The sequence below is a fragment of the Carassius carassius genome, chromosome 35, assembly GCF_963082965.1.
Source record: "Carassius carassius chromosome 35, fCarCar2.1, whole genome shotgun sequence".
Lineage (NCBI taxonomy): Eukaryota > Metazoa > Chordata > Actinopteri > Cypriniformes > Cyprinidae > Carassius > Carassius carassius.
This window is the reverse complement of record NC_081789.1, coordinates 3,142,651-3,160,503: the sequence shown is the minus strand read 5'-3', so window position 1 is coordinate 3,160,503 and position 17,853 is coordinate 3,142,651. Positions and strand designations below refer to the sequence as shown.

The following is a 17,853-nucleotide window of genomic DNA, read 5'->3' as shown; positions in this document are numbered from 1 at the left end:
TTTATGATATATATATAAAAACAATTTTTTTACATACTCTAATATGTCAGAAACATCATACAGCTCAGATAGTCATGTGTCATATGTCCTTTAAAAGGTCTCATGGATTAGAATAAAACAAGTATAATGGTTTGTGACTTTGACTAATCTAGAGTGAGGCATTACTTCACAACAACAATTTCAAAACTGTCAAGGGCTCAGAGAAAGGCTTCCTGGGTCCAAATGTTGTAGCTTTTGCTCACCTCATGATATTACCACAACATTAAATTCACATGCAGCATTACCTTATTTCTGTCATGAGACACTGAATGTCAAATAAGAATATGAAAAATTTGATCACCTATTTTTCAGCATGAGAATATTCAATGGATTTTTTTCCCTGAAATATTGAATTTGGTATCTACAGGACAGGAATAAGGCAGGAGGAAAATTATTTTTTGATTATGTTCCCCAGTATGTTAGCTGTATCTGTTCCAAAATGTTGTGGTAATAGCATAAAGTATCCAATATGTCTATGTAGATTTTACCTAAGAAACCCTCATTCAACAGGATAATGCAGGTGTGGATCAGTCACTTCCTGAAGAAGAAGAAGAAGAAGAAGAAGAAGAAGAAGAAGAAGAAGAAGAAGAAGAAGAAGAAAAGCAGTTGCACCAACAGTTGAGACACTCGAGTTAAAACATTTATATTCATATGTTAACTGGAATATTTATAAATGTTTTATATATATATTTATATGTTTGTACATATTTTATATGAATGCATGTGTAAAAAAGATAAACTGTTTATATTTCTTTATTTTTTTTTCATCAAGGACAACACATATCAATTAACATGGGTGTTATGTGCCACTTTAAGCCAATATAGATAATCTAAAAAAAGACACAATTTATAGAAGACTATTCTATGCGATCCAATTGAAGAGGGGTTTCTAAATGTACTTGATTTCAATACTGCTAACTGCGTATTTAAACAATATACGGATAAAGAAATAAATATGAAATATCTTTATTTTTTTTTATTTAGATTTGTGAGATTTTGATGTAATCAAGGTCCTTATCTTATTTTCATAAACAGGTTCTATTAATGTGGTTATAAACACAACTTCGATCCTATTATTTGGAACAATAAGAATACTGAATTTGAGATTAAATAGCCTATCATTTGTAATTCCTAAAAAAATATTTTTTTACTTGTATAACAATGGTATTGTACGATGAGACAATTATTCAATTATTTAAGTGTAACAAAAAAGGCAAACTGTAAACGGAACATCATACTATTTAAAATTGACCTATTTCAATATCTGAGACTATGAAAGGTACGAAAAATCAAAAAGCAAAATAAATGTATTAAATTCTTGAAAACTTTTTGATGGATAATTTATTTTAAGTTATTTCGTGGATAATATCTTTCTTTTTTATTTTCTGTTAATTTTCTTTAATGCTACTTTGATTACAAAAAAAGTGGCATGAGCTGCGTGGTCATGTGATACATGTTTCTTTTCTAATCGCGGAGGCGGGGCTAGGCATTGCGTAACTTACGTAAACGTCGAGTCAACATGTCGGGAAGCGTTCTCATGAGAGTTTTGTCTGATCTAAGCAGAACATCACAGTTTCTACATCCGAATAAGACGAAGTGTGTGACTATAAGACGACCAATCTCTGCCAAACTGCAAGGTAGCAGCCGTGTTATAAACCGAGCAGCTCACGCGGTGTGTGATCAAACATTAGTGTCATAGTCCTCTACAGTCACTTTGCGATTGTGTACTTTATATGAACACTTTATTTTATGGCGTATGCACAGATGCCTACGTCTTTACTACCTTGGTACTGATGTAAACATCAGTTTATTTTAACATAACTGTATACACACCTGCTTGTTTTATGTATACACACACATGCATTTAAAAGAAACAGAAATATATAGTTAACAGTAGTACTTTTTAAATTTGATTTCTTTCTCGTAAACTGAAATCTTGAAGGATTGGTTATTTTTTTAACCCGTTTGCCCTTTGACAAGCAAGATAAGGTGTGATTTCAAGCTTTTGTTAATCATATAATCAAGCTGAACACTGTGTCAGGGATGAGCTCTCATGAACTGGCATTATTTAGATGCTGTATAGACTTTTATTCATAGTTTGTATGAATATATATATATTTTTTTCACTTTTTTAATCTATCAATGAGGAATTCTAGAATGATTTATTGTTAATAATTTAAACTCTTTTCTCCGTGAAGGTCAGGTCAGACCACTAGATGGAGTGAAAGTCTTAGATCTGACGAGGTACGAGCTGTGCATTCATAGCATGCTCCTCAATCACAATACACAACTATTTTATTTGCTAAATATATACAAAATAAGTGACTACACGGTGTGCAATGCAGGGTTTTGGCTGGCCCTTTTGCTACTATGATATTGGGAGATTTGGGAGCTGAGGTGATCAAGGTTGAGCGACCAGGTAAGGTTCGTGTAAATAATGCACATCTTATTTAACATATTGCATGAATTCTAATTTAAGATATTGCCATCATTTCAAGGATTAGTTTCATCCCAAAATGCAAATTCTGCAGAAGGAAGTTATTTCTTCTTTGCAACTGTTTTTTATATACTGAAAGTGAATCAAGCTCTATAATAATAATAATAATAAACATTTATTAAGTTTGCTTGCATGTATATTAAACTGTTATTTGACCAAGCATGCCAGCAAAGCAAATATTTTGGGGTAGGTAATGCTGTTTCCACTGTAAGGACATATTAAACGCTTCGTGTTGCCTGTGAAACGTATTCTTTGTTAGCTCTAAACACTGACGGTGAACTCTGCTGAACTGTATTGAGCTGTGAATGAATGTGTGGCAGGCTCCGGAGACGACACAAGAGCATGGGGCCCTCCGTTTGTGGGTGAAGAGAGCGCTTATTTTCTGAGTGTGAACAGGAACAAAAAGGTATACTCCGTTTTATTTGTATCTTACCAATTTTCATCTTTAAAATGCATGAGATCCTCATTTCTGCTATTGTAATTGTGATTTCTTTCTTGCAGAGCATTGCTGTTAATCTTAAAGATCCACTGGGGACCAAACTTGTAACTGAGGTAGAAGTTCAGTGTTTTTATACTTCGATGCATTACAGAATTGTTGCTGTTTGATATATTTTGGCTTGAACACCTTGTCTCTCGCACTGCATTGTCTCTTCTGTCAGCTTGCCAGAGTCTGTGATGTTCTGGTGGAGAATTACTTGCCCGGGAAGCTGAATGAGATGGGACTCGGGTACGAGGAGTTGAGTAAAGTGGCCCCTCAGCTCATCTATTGCTCTATAACAGGTGAACACAATATTTGCAATATGAACAGAGTCCCCGGTAAAAGCTATTTGCATGATTTATGCTGTTATTATGACAAATTTGTATGTCTTTATAAATTTGTCTTATCAAAAAATGGGTGAGTTGAATTAAATATATATATATATTTTTTTTGCATATTTCAGGACTTTTAGTTATAAACAATCCAGAAAAACATTTGGACTTTTATTTTGAAATGTGACCATTGTCAGCTGATCATTTAAATAGATTTAGCATAAAATACAACCGTTTACAACATATTACTGTATAAACACCATTAAGTAAACATTTATGATATACTCTTAATTATTATGACTGTCTCTTGACATAAATGCATGTTATTTATTGATTGTAAACCACTCTGATAGCCAGAGTCTGTAGAATGTGCAACAGCAAAATAAAAGTACCACCTCGAACACATCGGCCAAGCAGAAAAACTTATCGGCTGATATCTGAAAAATGACAAATATCGGCCTCGGCGATATATCGGTCAACCACTAGACAATTCCTGTTTTTCCATCCCCAAATGTAAGACCTCTTTATATTTTATATATGTGTAATATACACTGTGTGCACAATTATTAGGCGAGTAATTATTTTGACCATATCATAATTGTATCAATAATTTCCAAGTCCAAGCTGTATAAACTTTAATGCTTATTGGATTTAATGCATATCAGGTGATGTTTATTTGTGTAATGAGGGAGGGTGTGGCCTAAGGAGATCAACACCCTATATCAAGGTGTGCATAATTATTAGGCAGATTCTTCTCCTCGGGCCAAAAAAGAGATTTAACTGACTCTGAAAAGTCAAAACTGGTAAAAAGTCTTTCACAGGGATGCAGTACTCTTTCACAGGGAGGCCGTGATCACAGAACCATCAAACGTTTTGTAGCAAATAGTCAACAGGGTCGCAAAAAACGTGTCGAGAAGAAAAGACTTTCACTCTGTTTGTTTGTGCACGTATGACAGGATTTTTAGAGAAATTAATACTAGACGTAGTCAGCCAGACGATGAATATTATTAATATTATTAATAATTATTATATGATGCAGTCACACTTGTAGCAATATTTGTTAGTTCTGTTTGTTGATTCCGGGTTAGCATCATCTGGGGTCCTCTGAGGGTCAGCATCATCTCTTCTCAAGTGTTCTGGGTCCAGACTGGAGCTTGTGTAAATCCTAGTTACGCAAAACATAGAAACATCTAGAGACATCATTAGCATCGCTGCTGTTCCAACAAAGTAAAATTAAGTAGTTTAACCCAAGCTAAAGAATAAGAATGCGCATTTGATCAGATGCAACTACACTCACAATTTAAGAGATACATTATTCGTATGCTTGGCGAAAGAGATGCTTTTTTTAATCTAGATTTAAACAGAGAGAGTGTGTCTGAACCCCGAACATTATCAGGAAGGCTATTCCAGAGTTTGGGAGCCAAATGTGAGAAAGCTCTACCTCCTTTAGTGGACTTTGCTATCCTAGGAACTACCAAAAGTCCAGCGTTTTGTGACCTTAGGGAGCGTGATGGATTGTAGTGTGGTAGAAGGCTAGTTAGGTACGCAGGAGCTAAACCATTTAGGGCCTTATAGGTAAGTAGTGATAATTTGTAACTGATACAGAACTTAATAGGTAGCCAGTGCAGAGACTGTAAAATTGGGGTAATATGATCATATTTTCTTGATCTGGTAAGGATTCTAGCTGCTGCATATTGGACTACCTGTAGCTTGTTAATGTTTCAATTAACCGCCAAAGATTTTAGAAGAATCAAACGTGAAGCTACTAGGAACCCATTATCCTCCAGTGCTGCCATATTCCACAACTGCAACCTACCTGGAGTCTCAAGAAGTACGAGACATGGCCAAGGTAAGAAAGGCTGAAACCCGACCACCTCTGAACAAGACACATAAGTTGAAACGTCAAGAATGGGCCAAGAAATATCTGAAGACAGATTTTTCAAAGGTTTTGTGGACTGATGAGATGAGAGTGACTCTTGACGGACCAGATGGATGGATGGGTACAGTGGTTGGGTCAGTAACGGACACAGAGCTCCACTTCGACTCAGACGCCAGCAAGGTGGAGGTGGGGTACTGGTATGGGCAGGTATTATTAAAGATGAACTAGTTGGACCTTTTCAGGTTGAAAATGGACTCAAAATCAACTCTCAGACCTACTGCCAATTTTTAGAAGACTTCAAGCAGTGGTACAGGAAAAAGCCTGCATCTTTCAAGAAGACTTTGATTTTTATGCAAGACAACGCTCCATCACATGCATCAAAATACTCCACTGCAGCACAAAAAGTTGACTCTGACCAGATCAAGAAACTGACCGACTCGTGAATGGAAGGCTTGTGACTGTTATCGAGAAGAAGGGTTGGCTATATTGGTCACTGAGGTTTTCTTTTTGAAATTTCTGAAATGTTTATGTGTAAATTGAGTTTGTTTATTGTTCTCACTTAAACAGGTGAAAATAAGTGAGATGGGAAAATCTTTGATTTTTAATTTAGTTGCATAATAATTCTGCACACTAATAGTTGCCTAATAATGGTGTACATGTAGATATTCTCTTAAGAACGCCAAAACTTCACTTATACTACTTAAATGTTCAGGTTTGAGGCTTTGTTAACATTTTGGATTGACACTGTAGTTGTACTATAAAAAAAATTATCCTCAAAAATACAACTTGCCTAATAATTGTGCACACAGTGTATATATACACAGTACAGACCAAAAGTTTGGAAACATTACTATTTTTTATGTTTTTGAAAGACGTTTCTTCTGCTCATCAAGCCTGCATTTATTTGATCAAAAATACAGAAAAAAACTGGAATATTGTGAAATATTATTACAATTTAAAATAATTGTTTTTAAATTTATTTAAATTTTATTTTATCATTTATTTATGTGATGCAAAGCTGAATGTTTAGGATCAAGACTATTTATGTTGTGTTTAAATGGTATTTTATTACGGCATTCAAGACTTTTTACCTTTTAAATTTCATAAAACTGATGTTTTTACACAGCTGTAAGACCCACATGCAAACATGCTCCCAAATAGATTTTACAGTTCACACGCATCTGTTTTTAGTTGCAAATGAGGGTAACATGTTTACAACGTCAAGCTGTGGTTAAAAAAAAAAACTATTTTCAATGTTTTATGATATTATTATATTATCAAATTATATGATAAATAATTTACATATTAATAGTTTTAGCATTTTAATTTAGATTGGATTTAGATCTTTTTTTTATTATTTATTTTATATTATTTTTGTATTTATGTTCTTGCGTTTTCTCTTTTATTATGCATTTATGATGCAGTCTAATGAACAGAGAAACTGGGTGTGTTTGTATAAATGGAGGAAGACCGCTGCAACAAAAAGCTGAAGTGATCATTACCTTTACATCTCCAGGTATAAATGAAAAAGCCAGGTTTTCTGTACTGCAGACACCCGTATGGTATTCTAAATCTGGCCTGCTTTTAACCCGTAAACCCTAAAGTTTCCAGTTGTATGGCCCTTATGAAAAGGCTAATTTACTTTACTGTCTGATGTTTTTTAAGTTTTTTTTTTAATCCCACTCATAAACAAAGCCACACTTTAATTGTTCTGTAGCCACGCTAATCTGAAGCGGATGGGCACTGTCACCACGCTGGCTGCTTGGGTGATTGGTTTCACGTGTCATGCACCCATAAATCCTGCAGTCAAGTCACACTTGATAAGGAAATGGAAATCAGCATTTCTGTAGACAAGCACACATTTCTCAAGCACACATTTCTCTTATAAAAAGTCACCAGTTTTGGTCAAACTAACATGGATTTATTTTTGATTATATAGGTATAAAATATTTTACAACAGGTTGCATCTGGATTTAAAACTGTTACAGAACTACTGAGAAATGTCTGTTTTTATTTACATGGGAACATGAGGTAGTATAAATTACAGCATCTATCAGCACGCAAAAAAATTCAAACCATTCAAATGAGTTCAGCAAACAATGCTGTCATGTTGGCAGTGATCTTAGTCGTTACATTGTGTCAACATTGCAATGACATGTCTTGTGGTTAGCAATGAATTGCACTCAAAGACTGCATTTTTTCTGCTGTTCTCTGTAAGATCACAAATCACAGCTGGATTCCCATGTCTCGCGCTGCTTATAAAGACTTGGAGGCGTAACCCACAAGACCTCATTAAATTGTGGATGCTGGACGGTTAAATTGGAGTGATTTACTCTGCTCATCCTGTATCATTTAATTTTCCCCTTCTGAAAAGATTTTTCACTTTCTTCTTTAGTGTAAAATCAGTCTGGAATGCTTCGTTTCAACGAGTGCTATTTGATTTATTATTTGACAGGGATTTGTAGGATGAGCCTCTCTAGTTGATTGTCATCATTGTGCCTTCTGTGGTTTTGCTGTCTGCTTTGGTTTCCTTAAACCTGTGGATATCAGTATATTGACTGATTGATTGATTGACTAATGCTTTCGTTCATTCTGTTGATTTCATTTGTGTGTGAACTTTCCCTTTCATGCTTTTTCAGCATTGTGATTCTCTTTTTAAAAAGTACATTAACAGAGTCTTGCAGAGGATGTACATTTTGCACAGTAAATATAAAGATATCAGTATCAATGCATTGTACTTCTTGATAGATTTATATATTAAGTTGCTTAAGCAAGTGGCAAAACAATTAAACCTATCCAAAAGCCATACGTGTTGACTGTGAAACACAGTAGACTTTAATTAAATGCATTTATGGTGTAATTTCTACATTTTTGTGTCCATCTATGTCCATTTTTACCGTGAACAATGTGCTGTCACTTTAATTCAGCTCATGGAGCACAACAATAATAGACGACTACATATGCACTGCTCCTGGATTGCATTGTGTGCAGTGTGGATGTGCTGACCTGTTAACATAGGCATGGAAAAAAACTGCATACGCTCTGCAAACAGGCCTTAGATTGGGAATGTTGGATCCAGCATTAGAGGTCTGCTGTGGCTCTCTTGTTGAAGCCTTTAAATCTTTGCTTTAAGCAAATATCATTACCAGTCTCCTGCCCCACCACATGAACTGTGATTAATTGGACACCCCAATCAGGAATAAGGGAAGCCATTCATTTATGGCTGGTTTGTATCTCACATGCTGTAGCAGTTCTGCAGTCTTTTCTAATTTATTTGTAATGGGCCTTGCAGTGGCATGCCGTCAGTTGATTTATTGACATCCTTTGGTTTATTGCTTCAGTCCTGAGGGGGCAAAATTGTGGCCCAGTAGCAATTTGGGAGTGACCCATTTTTTATTTTGGCCCAATTTGATCAGGAAACGGCACTGTGTAACCTATACATTGTGATTGCTCGTGCAAATCCCCATAGAGGCTTAAAACCATGACTTGGCAGACTAGAAGCATCTTTGATACGAGACATAATTCGCCTTGCACTCCAAAAAAAAGAGGTCCCACACATGGGAGATTAATCAGATGTTGACATCAGCGTTGTCAGAAACCTTGGGATTTGCCATTGCTGGCGTAACGATGACCAAACTTGGCCCGAAAGCATCAAATCTTTGTCTGTTTTTTACTATAAAAGGTTTTTCTTCTTCCTGCAGGGTTAAAGTATAGAGCATGCTCATTATATGCTTGAAATACTCTTCTTTTGTCAAAAATATTACCATTTGGGTTGTAATTCTGAGCCATTTGTGTTTTTGGACGACCCGGTAGAACACGGTTTTGAATGCAACAGCTAGTTAACTCTGTTAACTAACAAAAAACACCAGAATACCCTTCAGATTTATACATTTTTTCATGTTCCCACTATAAAAGTTTGGTTTTGATTTCACACAGTTTTTATCAGGAGTGCATCATGTCTGTTACGGTCCATGCAGATATGGAACGGGTGTTTTCGGGTGAGACACACATTGTCTAGTCTGGTTAACGTGGAGTAATCAGTACAGAGAAGGAGAACCACAGACTCCTGTTCCTCCTCTGGAGACGGTTGAGGTCTCCTGGGTGCTCGGCATCCACAGAAGCGACTAAGCTCCCCCGTTTCTTTTTATTATTGGGGTTTCATTTCTTTACAGCATATTAAAGCGGATTAAGTGGCGCCTGAGAACCCAAGTTATTTTCAGCATCTGTCCTTCATTACATGGGCCTCCACACCCAGATGTGCTGAGGTTTGGCATTAGATGCCTTTCACATGGTGTCAAAGCTGGCAGTGGAGAAACCTGGGCTGTCAGATGAATGGATACAACACTACGACTAGTTAATTCTGCTGTTGTTATGATTCTCTTAGAAACCAGTTCTCTAATCTCGTTGAATAACAGCTAAAATACAAGTTTGAATAATTAGTTTAGCCTTTTTTGTTTGAAAATTTTCTATATATTTTCTCATCCTCAGGCCATCCAGGATGGTAATGAGTTTGTGTCTTCATTAGTACAGATTTAAAGAATTTTAGCATTAGATCACTTGCTCACCAATGGCTCCTCTGCAGTAAATGGGTGCTGTCAGAATAAGAGTCCAAACAGATGATCCATGTTGATTTTGTGAAGTGAAAAGATGTATATTTGCAAGGGATTTGCCAGGGTCTTGATCATTCACTTAAAAAATGTAAAAGCTCACACCTCTCCTCAGCAACTTTAGCATGATTTGAGTTATCATTCCAATCTGAATGATGTAAAAGTTCTTGAAAAACACTGCTATAAACCCTGGTTAACAGGAAGTGACCTTAACATATACAGTGAAACAATTGTAAAGGGCTTTTATATATATATATATATATATATAATCAGATTTTTTTTTTCCCCAAGTAAGAATTATAAATGACCATATGGAAAAAGTAAAAGAGCATTTTCAGAAATCACTGTGTGACACGTCACATATTTTATATGGATCATTTTATTTTTTCTTAATTTTAGTTATTAGTTAGCATGGTATGATTTTGTGTGATGTTTTCTGTTGTCTATTTACTTAATTTTTCCCCTGTATTATGGTGTTTATCAGTACATTTAAGGCAAAAGGTTTACGTAGATTGGTATTTGAACATTACATCACTTAATGAAATATATGGTTAAAAATATACAGACGACCCATAATACTGTAAACAATGGTACTGTATTTTTATTGTTAATATTGTTTATTAATACTCTTTGCAAATGTGTAACACATGGTTTACTACTTTATTATTATTATTTTTTTTTTATTCTTAAATCTGCTTATTAGCAATAATAACAGTGATGGTTGCCTTAGCAAACACAAGTAATTAAAGCAAAGAGAGAAGGAAAAATGTTATGAAGTGATGCTGCTTTTGAAATATTCTTGCACAAACTCTGGCCAGAACATTGCTGTTTTCATACTAGGGCATGACAGATTTTCCTTAAGCCGCTCATACCTCTGCCAAAGAAATAAACACATCCATAGATGTTTAGTGAGTCAAAAGTCTTAGAACTACGGTGGAGTTCCTAGAATCAAATTAATCTGACAGCTCTGATGATAATAGAAATGTAATCGGGGCTTTGCCCACATTCTCTCTGGACAGGTGAGCTCAGCTGTACTGGCAAAGCAGAATATTCTGGAGATTGTAGCTCTGACTTGGTTATTCTATATAAAACTGATAATCGTCCACACATATAATCAACAACTACGTCTGTTCATTTTTTCAGGATATGGACAGACGGGCCCCGAGTCACACAAGCCTGGATATGACTCCATTGCGTCTGCGGTGTCTGGTATGATGCACATCACCGGTCCTGAGGTGAGGACAAAGATCTGATGTGCTTCTAATTTATAGCATCAACAAATTGTGAAATATTGGTGGAAGAAACCGATACCCTTCCCAAACCCACACCATTTGTTTCGAATGGCACACTTCACCTTAAATGCTACATCCTATTTTAGGTCCTTTATATTCAGTTTATTTATCTTTTTTTTCTTTTAAGGATGGAGACCCAGTCAGGCCAGGTGTCGCTATGACAGATCTGGCCACTGGTTTATACACTCAGGGAGCCGTCATGGCTGCTTTGCTTCAGAGACAGAAAACAGGACGAGGCCTTCATATAGACTGCAATCTTCTGTCTTCACAGGTGCGACATTTACCTATCTGCACACAAAAGCAGGGAAGTTCTCCCAGTAATGAAAATGTACGCGCCCAAATGTCATCCAAGATGTAGATGAGTTTGTTTGTTCATGAGAACAGATTTGGAGAAATGTAGCATCACTTGCTCACCAAAGGATCCTCTGCAGTGAATGGGTGCCGTCAGATGAGTGTCCAAACAGCTGATAATAACATCACAATTATTAAGTAATCCACACCACTCCAGTCCATTAATGAATGTCTTCTGAAGCCAACAGCTGCATTTTTGTAGTAAACAAATCCATAAAACATTTAATTGTAAACCAATGTTTCTGTCCATAATCCATAATAACGCTTCCTCCAGTGAAAAGGTTAATCCCCTGTTGTCATCTCACATCAAAATCCACAAAAATATTTGTTTTGGACTGTTTTCAACTGTAAACTTCTGCTTCAGACAATATGATTTTTTTACTGAAGAAAGTTTGAAGATGATTTATTTTAGCCACAAGCTAACAGTTTCTTAGAAACTCACAGATTTTCACTTCACAAGACATTAACTGCTGGACTGGAGTGCTGTGGATTATTGTGATGTACTGATGTTTTTATCAGCTGTTTGGACTCTCGTTCTGACGGCACCCACTCACTGCAGAGCATCCACTGGTGAGACACTGATGCTACATTATCCAAATCTGTTCCCATGAACAAACAAACTCATCTACATCTTGGATGACCTGAGGGTAAATGCATTTTCAGCAAATTCTCATTTTTGAGTGAACATTCTCTTTAAAATGGTAACAAAAATAAAATTCACCAGTTGTGCATGCACAGAAATTGGAGGCTCCTGGAGAGCCCTTATATGAAGATGCTTTTTAATAATGTTAATTAATTTAATGTTAGAACGAGGTTAAGAGAAATAATTATGTTACTGTTTTTAATCATAAGCTTAAAATAGGTTTTGAAATCTTTTAGCTGATTTTATTAAGATATGGTAATTACAGAATATTTGATTCTAATTTCAGTCAAATATTTTTGTATAATGACACTAAACCGTAAAAGTGATTGTGATCACTCTCTTTATTTATTTTCTCTTTATTCTCTCATTATAAACTTATCAATAGTTCACTCAAATCAAGATTTCACTTCCATTAATACATTTTGGAGTATCGATTCATAGGCATAATATTTAAGGTTTCCATAAATTCAATAAACTATATCATTTCTCGTTCAGAAAACATTTAGAGGCAGATATGCTTGGCATATAGAAGTGGAACCAATTGAAAGTCTCTTTAATGTGTCGCTTATTTTCTAACATTGAGTTCATTTTTGATACAGGACGTCATTTCACTTTCATGCTTTTTAACTGACAGTTCAATAACACTGACTGTACTTCATAGATTATCTGCATGATGAAATATTCAGCTCTTAGAAGTATCCCTTATTCACATTTCAGGGCTGCAGTTGTTGTCTCTTGCCCTTTGAGCTTTTTAAACTGAACCAGACCACTCTGTTTTGTTTCTTTGGCTTGAAAGAATGCAGTTCCCTGGAAGTGAGTTTAATCGGACCCATTCCTGACTCAAGAGAAAAAATCAGCGTTTCACTTTACAGTATAAATAAATCAGCTCTCCATAACTGTATAAGCTTATAAACCAATCATTGTCCCTAGCTACTAGACTTCAGCATGTGCTTTTTAATTTAGCGTAATGGCTTGATAGATTTGACTTTGTGTGGTTTGTGTGGAGTGAAAAGGATATATATTTCCTAATGTTCATGGTGTATTTCTTAATTTTTCACCTTGAATATTGTTTTTGTGTAGATTTATATCATGTTATGGCTTTTAAGTGAAGTTTCTAATTTATGAGGTCACTTTAAACTTGAACTTTAAGATTAGTCACATGTACTTTTTGGATTGAATTTTCTTCTTTATGTAAGTGGTGACTCAGCTCAATTTGTTCCTGGCGTAAATAATGGTGTGGTAGGCATGCTAAGGGGTAAATGCTAATTTGTATTGTAAGTAGCAGTAGGCTTTCCTGCCATGCCACTGCGTATTTCATGAACAAAACCGGTTTTGAGGCAGTTGAATACCTGTCCTTGTGGAGAAAATAGCCCACCATTTACAAATGTGATTTTGAGTAATTTGCACCTGCCATTTTCTTTTGGTTTTTGAATGAGTGACTTCAAAAAAACTTCTGGCCTGCCGACTTCCAATCCTGCCCGGAAATGCAAGATTACAGAGGATCTAAATAGAAATGCTCGCTCAGAAGACGTCAACGCCGTAAGCAGCCAATTGACAAGCCAATAGTGTAGCATCATGGGAATCAATGGAGCGTGAGACACTAAGTTTACGTGTTCATGAGCGTGTGTTGAAGGCTATTTTCCACAAACTTCATCGTGTTCCAATAGAAATCTGATGCATGACATTTGGTTCACTCGTGTGCTTTATATTCCCTCCTTGTTTTCTAATTGCATGTGTTTACTGAAAACTTAAAGATTGGGATGGAGACGTACAGTATAGCTAGCAGTTTTCTTTCAAATGACTTTGGCATCTGCAGTGTCACTTAACAGGATTCTTTCGTTGAGTTTTTTCACCATAGTAACTACCTAAAACCTCAGATAACCTTTTCAGCTGCGGCTGCTTTCTGAGCTGAAATTCTAGATTGACTAAAGTCTCGATAGATAAATATTTGCATGCAGCAAACGTGTTTTTCATTTTAGACTGAATGACAAAAGTGTTTCCTCCAAACCGCTTCTCATTGTGTTTTGACACCGAATAACAGAGGGAAACTCAGAATAATGACTGTTGAAGATTACTCAATCAGAAAAGCATTAGTAGAGTCCAAAACTCACAAGACAGATTTGGTCTGCATCTTCTTCTGTTTATTTGAAGAGAGCCACTTTGAGTTCTGCAGAAATGGGACATTTCAAACCGTGATAAGAATGTGGAGGGATTGAGGAACATGTTATTTAGAAATTTTAGTTGCAATTAAGAGTTTTAATGTGAACATTCACGAATGAGTCAACATTCACAAATTTTAGACCTAAGCTTTTAATATCCTCAAATATGATTGTAATGAAACGAAATGAGTCACACTTCATTTGTTGCAGGAAGGTCTGTCTGGTTGAATTCTTCGTAAATGTTCTTGCTCGGGTGATGAAGGACCTGACGGAAGTATGCCGGAAATGTGCCGTCTTTGCTCATGATGAGTTTTAATTGCTGTGTGACTTATCGCTCTCGAAATGCAGGAAAATACCAAACGCTTGCCTATCAACCATCCTGAGCAGTGACCTCAAAGGCAGCTCACAGGGAATAATAATACAACTTTTAAAGGTATAGTTCATTTTAAAGGTACACTACCATTTGGTTACCAACATTCTTCAAAATATCTTTATTTTGAGCTTTCTGTGAACAGTTCTTAAAATAACTTTTTTTTTGTCTTTGTGTGAAGAACATCTGAATCTGAAGAACCGTGTTTAGTATAAAGAAATTTTGTGGAATGGAAATTTCCACCACTATAGATATTAAAGGTTTTTCATGGAACCGTCAATGCCAATAAAGAACATTTATTTTTAAGAGTGTACATAGTATTACAATTTACAATAATGTGTAAAAGTTTAGAATTGGAAGGTTTCTTTTTTTCTGTTTTCTTTTTGAAAGAAAAAAAAGACTCTTCTGCTTGCCAAGGCATTATTGATTTAATAAAAAATACAGTAAAAACAGCAGTGTTGTGAAATAATATTATAATGATAAAGAACTATTTTCTATGTGAAAATATTGTAAAATGCAGTTGTATTTTCAGCATCATTCCTCTTCAGTGTCACATGATCTTCAGAAATCATTCTTATGTGCTGATTTGCTGCTCAAGAAACATTTCAGATTAGTATCAGTTTTGACAACTATAATATCTTTTTGTGGAAACTGTGGTACCCCCCCACCCCCCAATTTTAATAAAATAAATAAATACAAAATAAATTCTCAGAATTGCATCGCCAGTACATCCAGTACAAATCCAGTACATTATACAATAATATTGGGTAAAATTATCAATTTTATTTGCATTCAACTTTTTATCTATAGATACTATAATTGCATCAGCTGTAATTGTTTTTGTTTAGTATTTTTTATTTTTTATTTAAAAAAATAAAAATAATTTTTAACAAAAAAGCTTGCAATGCAACGTTAGATTCTGACCGAAAGAAGGTGTTTCAGAAGGCCTTGTAATCATGCTGCCTACATGGGCAGCTGTGTTTTGGAACAGGGCCTTGTACTCTGTGTAAACCTACTGTAGCAAATGAATAAAAGGGTTAAGAATCAGGCATCTGAGTTAAATCTGTTGTCCCGTGCTGCTCTTGCGAAGAGCTGGATTTTAAGTCAGTCATCTTGTCCCCTAAGATTTCTGTAAAGATCATTCAAAAGATCCACAACACATCCGACTCATTTATGACATGAAACTGCAAAACCTTTGTGCAGAGCTAACGAGTCAGAGCGCTCGTCCCCTGAATGATACCGCTTTGAAAGAAGGATGTGGTTTCCAGAAATGGTTCCAATAATGTGATTGTTTGTGATCGTCTGTTCATTTTTAATTGCTTCCCATTTCAGAAGTCACCCGGGCTCTTCTCAATGACTGTGTTGGATTTTGTGCATGGATTTTCTGGTACATGGCTAATAGGAATTTATTGTATGCATGTGTCTTATATGTGGGCTGAAGGGATGATGGGTCATGGTTTCTGCGGTAGACCCTAAGCTGGCAAAGTTAAGTGAGTTCTGCCTCTTTCCAAACATTTCCCACTGATCATCCTGTGGTCGTAGTAATCTAACCCTTCAGCAAATTTATAGGTTCTCTGCAATAGCAAAAGCACAGAGGGCATTTGATAACCACACAGTTTCCCTTAATCCAGATGCAAACATTGGTATTTATGGGCAGCATTTTGTGTCCTGGGAAAACCTCAGGTTGTTTGGAAATCATTATTCTTTAATTCAGTTATATAGGCTAATGTCATTATGTCTGTGCTCAAATTCCTGAAATTGATATTCCTGGACATAATAGAGTAGGGCTTTTTAAGTAATGATTGGCAATACTTTAGTTTAGGGACCAATTCTCTTCATTAACTAGTTGCTTAACATTACTGTATATGCAGATATTTTTCAACTCATTTTGGCCTTTAGCCAATGCCAATCAATGTTGAAATGTTTAAAGAATGACCACAATGCTGACTTGATCTTATTGCTAATACACCCTAAACATATGTGAGGTATTTATCATATCGGTATCATTTTTCATATTTGGCCAATGCCGATGTCATAATTGGCTGATTCCGATACTGTTCCTATAATATCATGCATCCCTAGTAATAATATAGCATACTGAGAAATTTACAAGGCATTGTTTTTTTTGCAGAATGGTCATTTTTGACCTAGTCTCAGCCTCATATGTCACGTTGGCTAAACGTCTGATGCATATGGGACACAAAAGTAGAAACACTTCAGGAGTGTCTAAGTCGTCATCTGATTGGTTGAATACTACAGGATTTCCATGAGATGTGTGTGAGTCGTGTTCTTTAACGTTCCGCCTGGAAACAAAGATGATGTGGTGCCAAACTCCCTCACGAAAGAAGAAAGCCACTGTGTTTACAACTGTGACAACAAGTGCTTATCAGGATCAACTAAACACTGGATTTTCGAAAGTATCTGAAATATTTAAAGTTCATGGTTGTGACGAGTGGGGCGGGGCCGAGGGACATGGGAGCGAGGCCGGTGGAGTGATTGGAGATGAACTACACCTGTTCGACCCACTGGTCTCGAGGCCCATGGAGGAGATGGAAGGATATAAACCTTCATATTCATCCGGAAGAAGGAGGCGGGAACCGGCGGACAATCAAAAACATTTTAATAACAAAATAAACACAAAAACAGCGCACCAGCCCCTCACGGACGACTGGTGCGCGCAAATAAAACCCAAAACACAACTAAAAGCCCAGGCCTGGTCCTCTCTCGTCCTTCACTGTCGTCGCTCCAGTTTTATATCCTTCCATCTCCTCCATGGGCCTCGAGACCGGTGGGTCGAACAGGTGTAGTTCATCTCCAATCACTCCACCGGCCTCGCTCCCATGTCCCTCAGCCCCGCCCCACTCGTCACAATGGTATAGAATCTTTTAAATCTGAGAGTTTTACACAGACACACACAGACTTAAAGCGTTAGTTCACCCAATAATCAAAATTATGTCATTAATAACTCACCCTCATGTCGTTACAAACCAGTGAGACCTCCATTTATCTTCAGAACACAGTTTAAGATATTTTAGATTTAGTCCGAGAGCTCTCAGTCCCTCCATTGAAGCTGTGTGTACGGTATACTGTCCATGTCCAGAAAGGTAAGAAAAACATCATCAAAGTAGCCCATGTGACATCAGAGGGTCAGTTAGAATTTTTTGAAGCATCGAAAATACATTTTGGTCCAAAAATAGCAAAAACTA

At 36.2% G+C, this 17,853-nt stretch overlaps 1 protein-coding gene across 1 annotated transcript in view; it reads left to right on the top strand.

Moving 5' to 3' along the window:
- The first annotated feature begins 1,522 nt into the window (after window positions 1-1,522).
- Window positions 1,523-17,853, top strand: part of sugct (succinyl-CoA:glutarate-CoA transferase) — a 130,583-nt gene continuing 114,252 nt past the window's right edge. Inside the window, exons 1-8 of the mRNA XM_059524275.1 lie at window positions 1,523-1,676; window positions 2,238-2,283; window positions 2,385-2,458; window positions 2,857-2,942; window positions 3,038-3,088; window positions 3,196-3,316; window positions 10,976-11,067; window positions 11,252-11,395. Of these exons, the coding sequence (XP_059380258.1) occupies window positions 1,559-1,676; window positions 2,238-2,283; window positions 2,385-2,458; window positions 2,857-2,942; window positions 3,038-3,088; window positions 3,196-3,316; window positions 10,976-11,067; window positions 11,252-11,395 (732 nt within the window). The 5' untranslated portion in view covers window positions 1,523-1,558. The remainder of the gene's footprint in view (window positions 1,677-2,237; window positions 2,284-2,384; window positions 2,459-2,856; window positions 2,943-3,037; window positions 3,089-3,195; window positions 3,317-10,975; window positions 11,068-11,251; window positions 11,396-17,853) is intronic.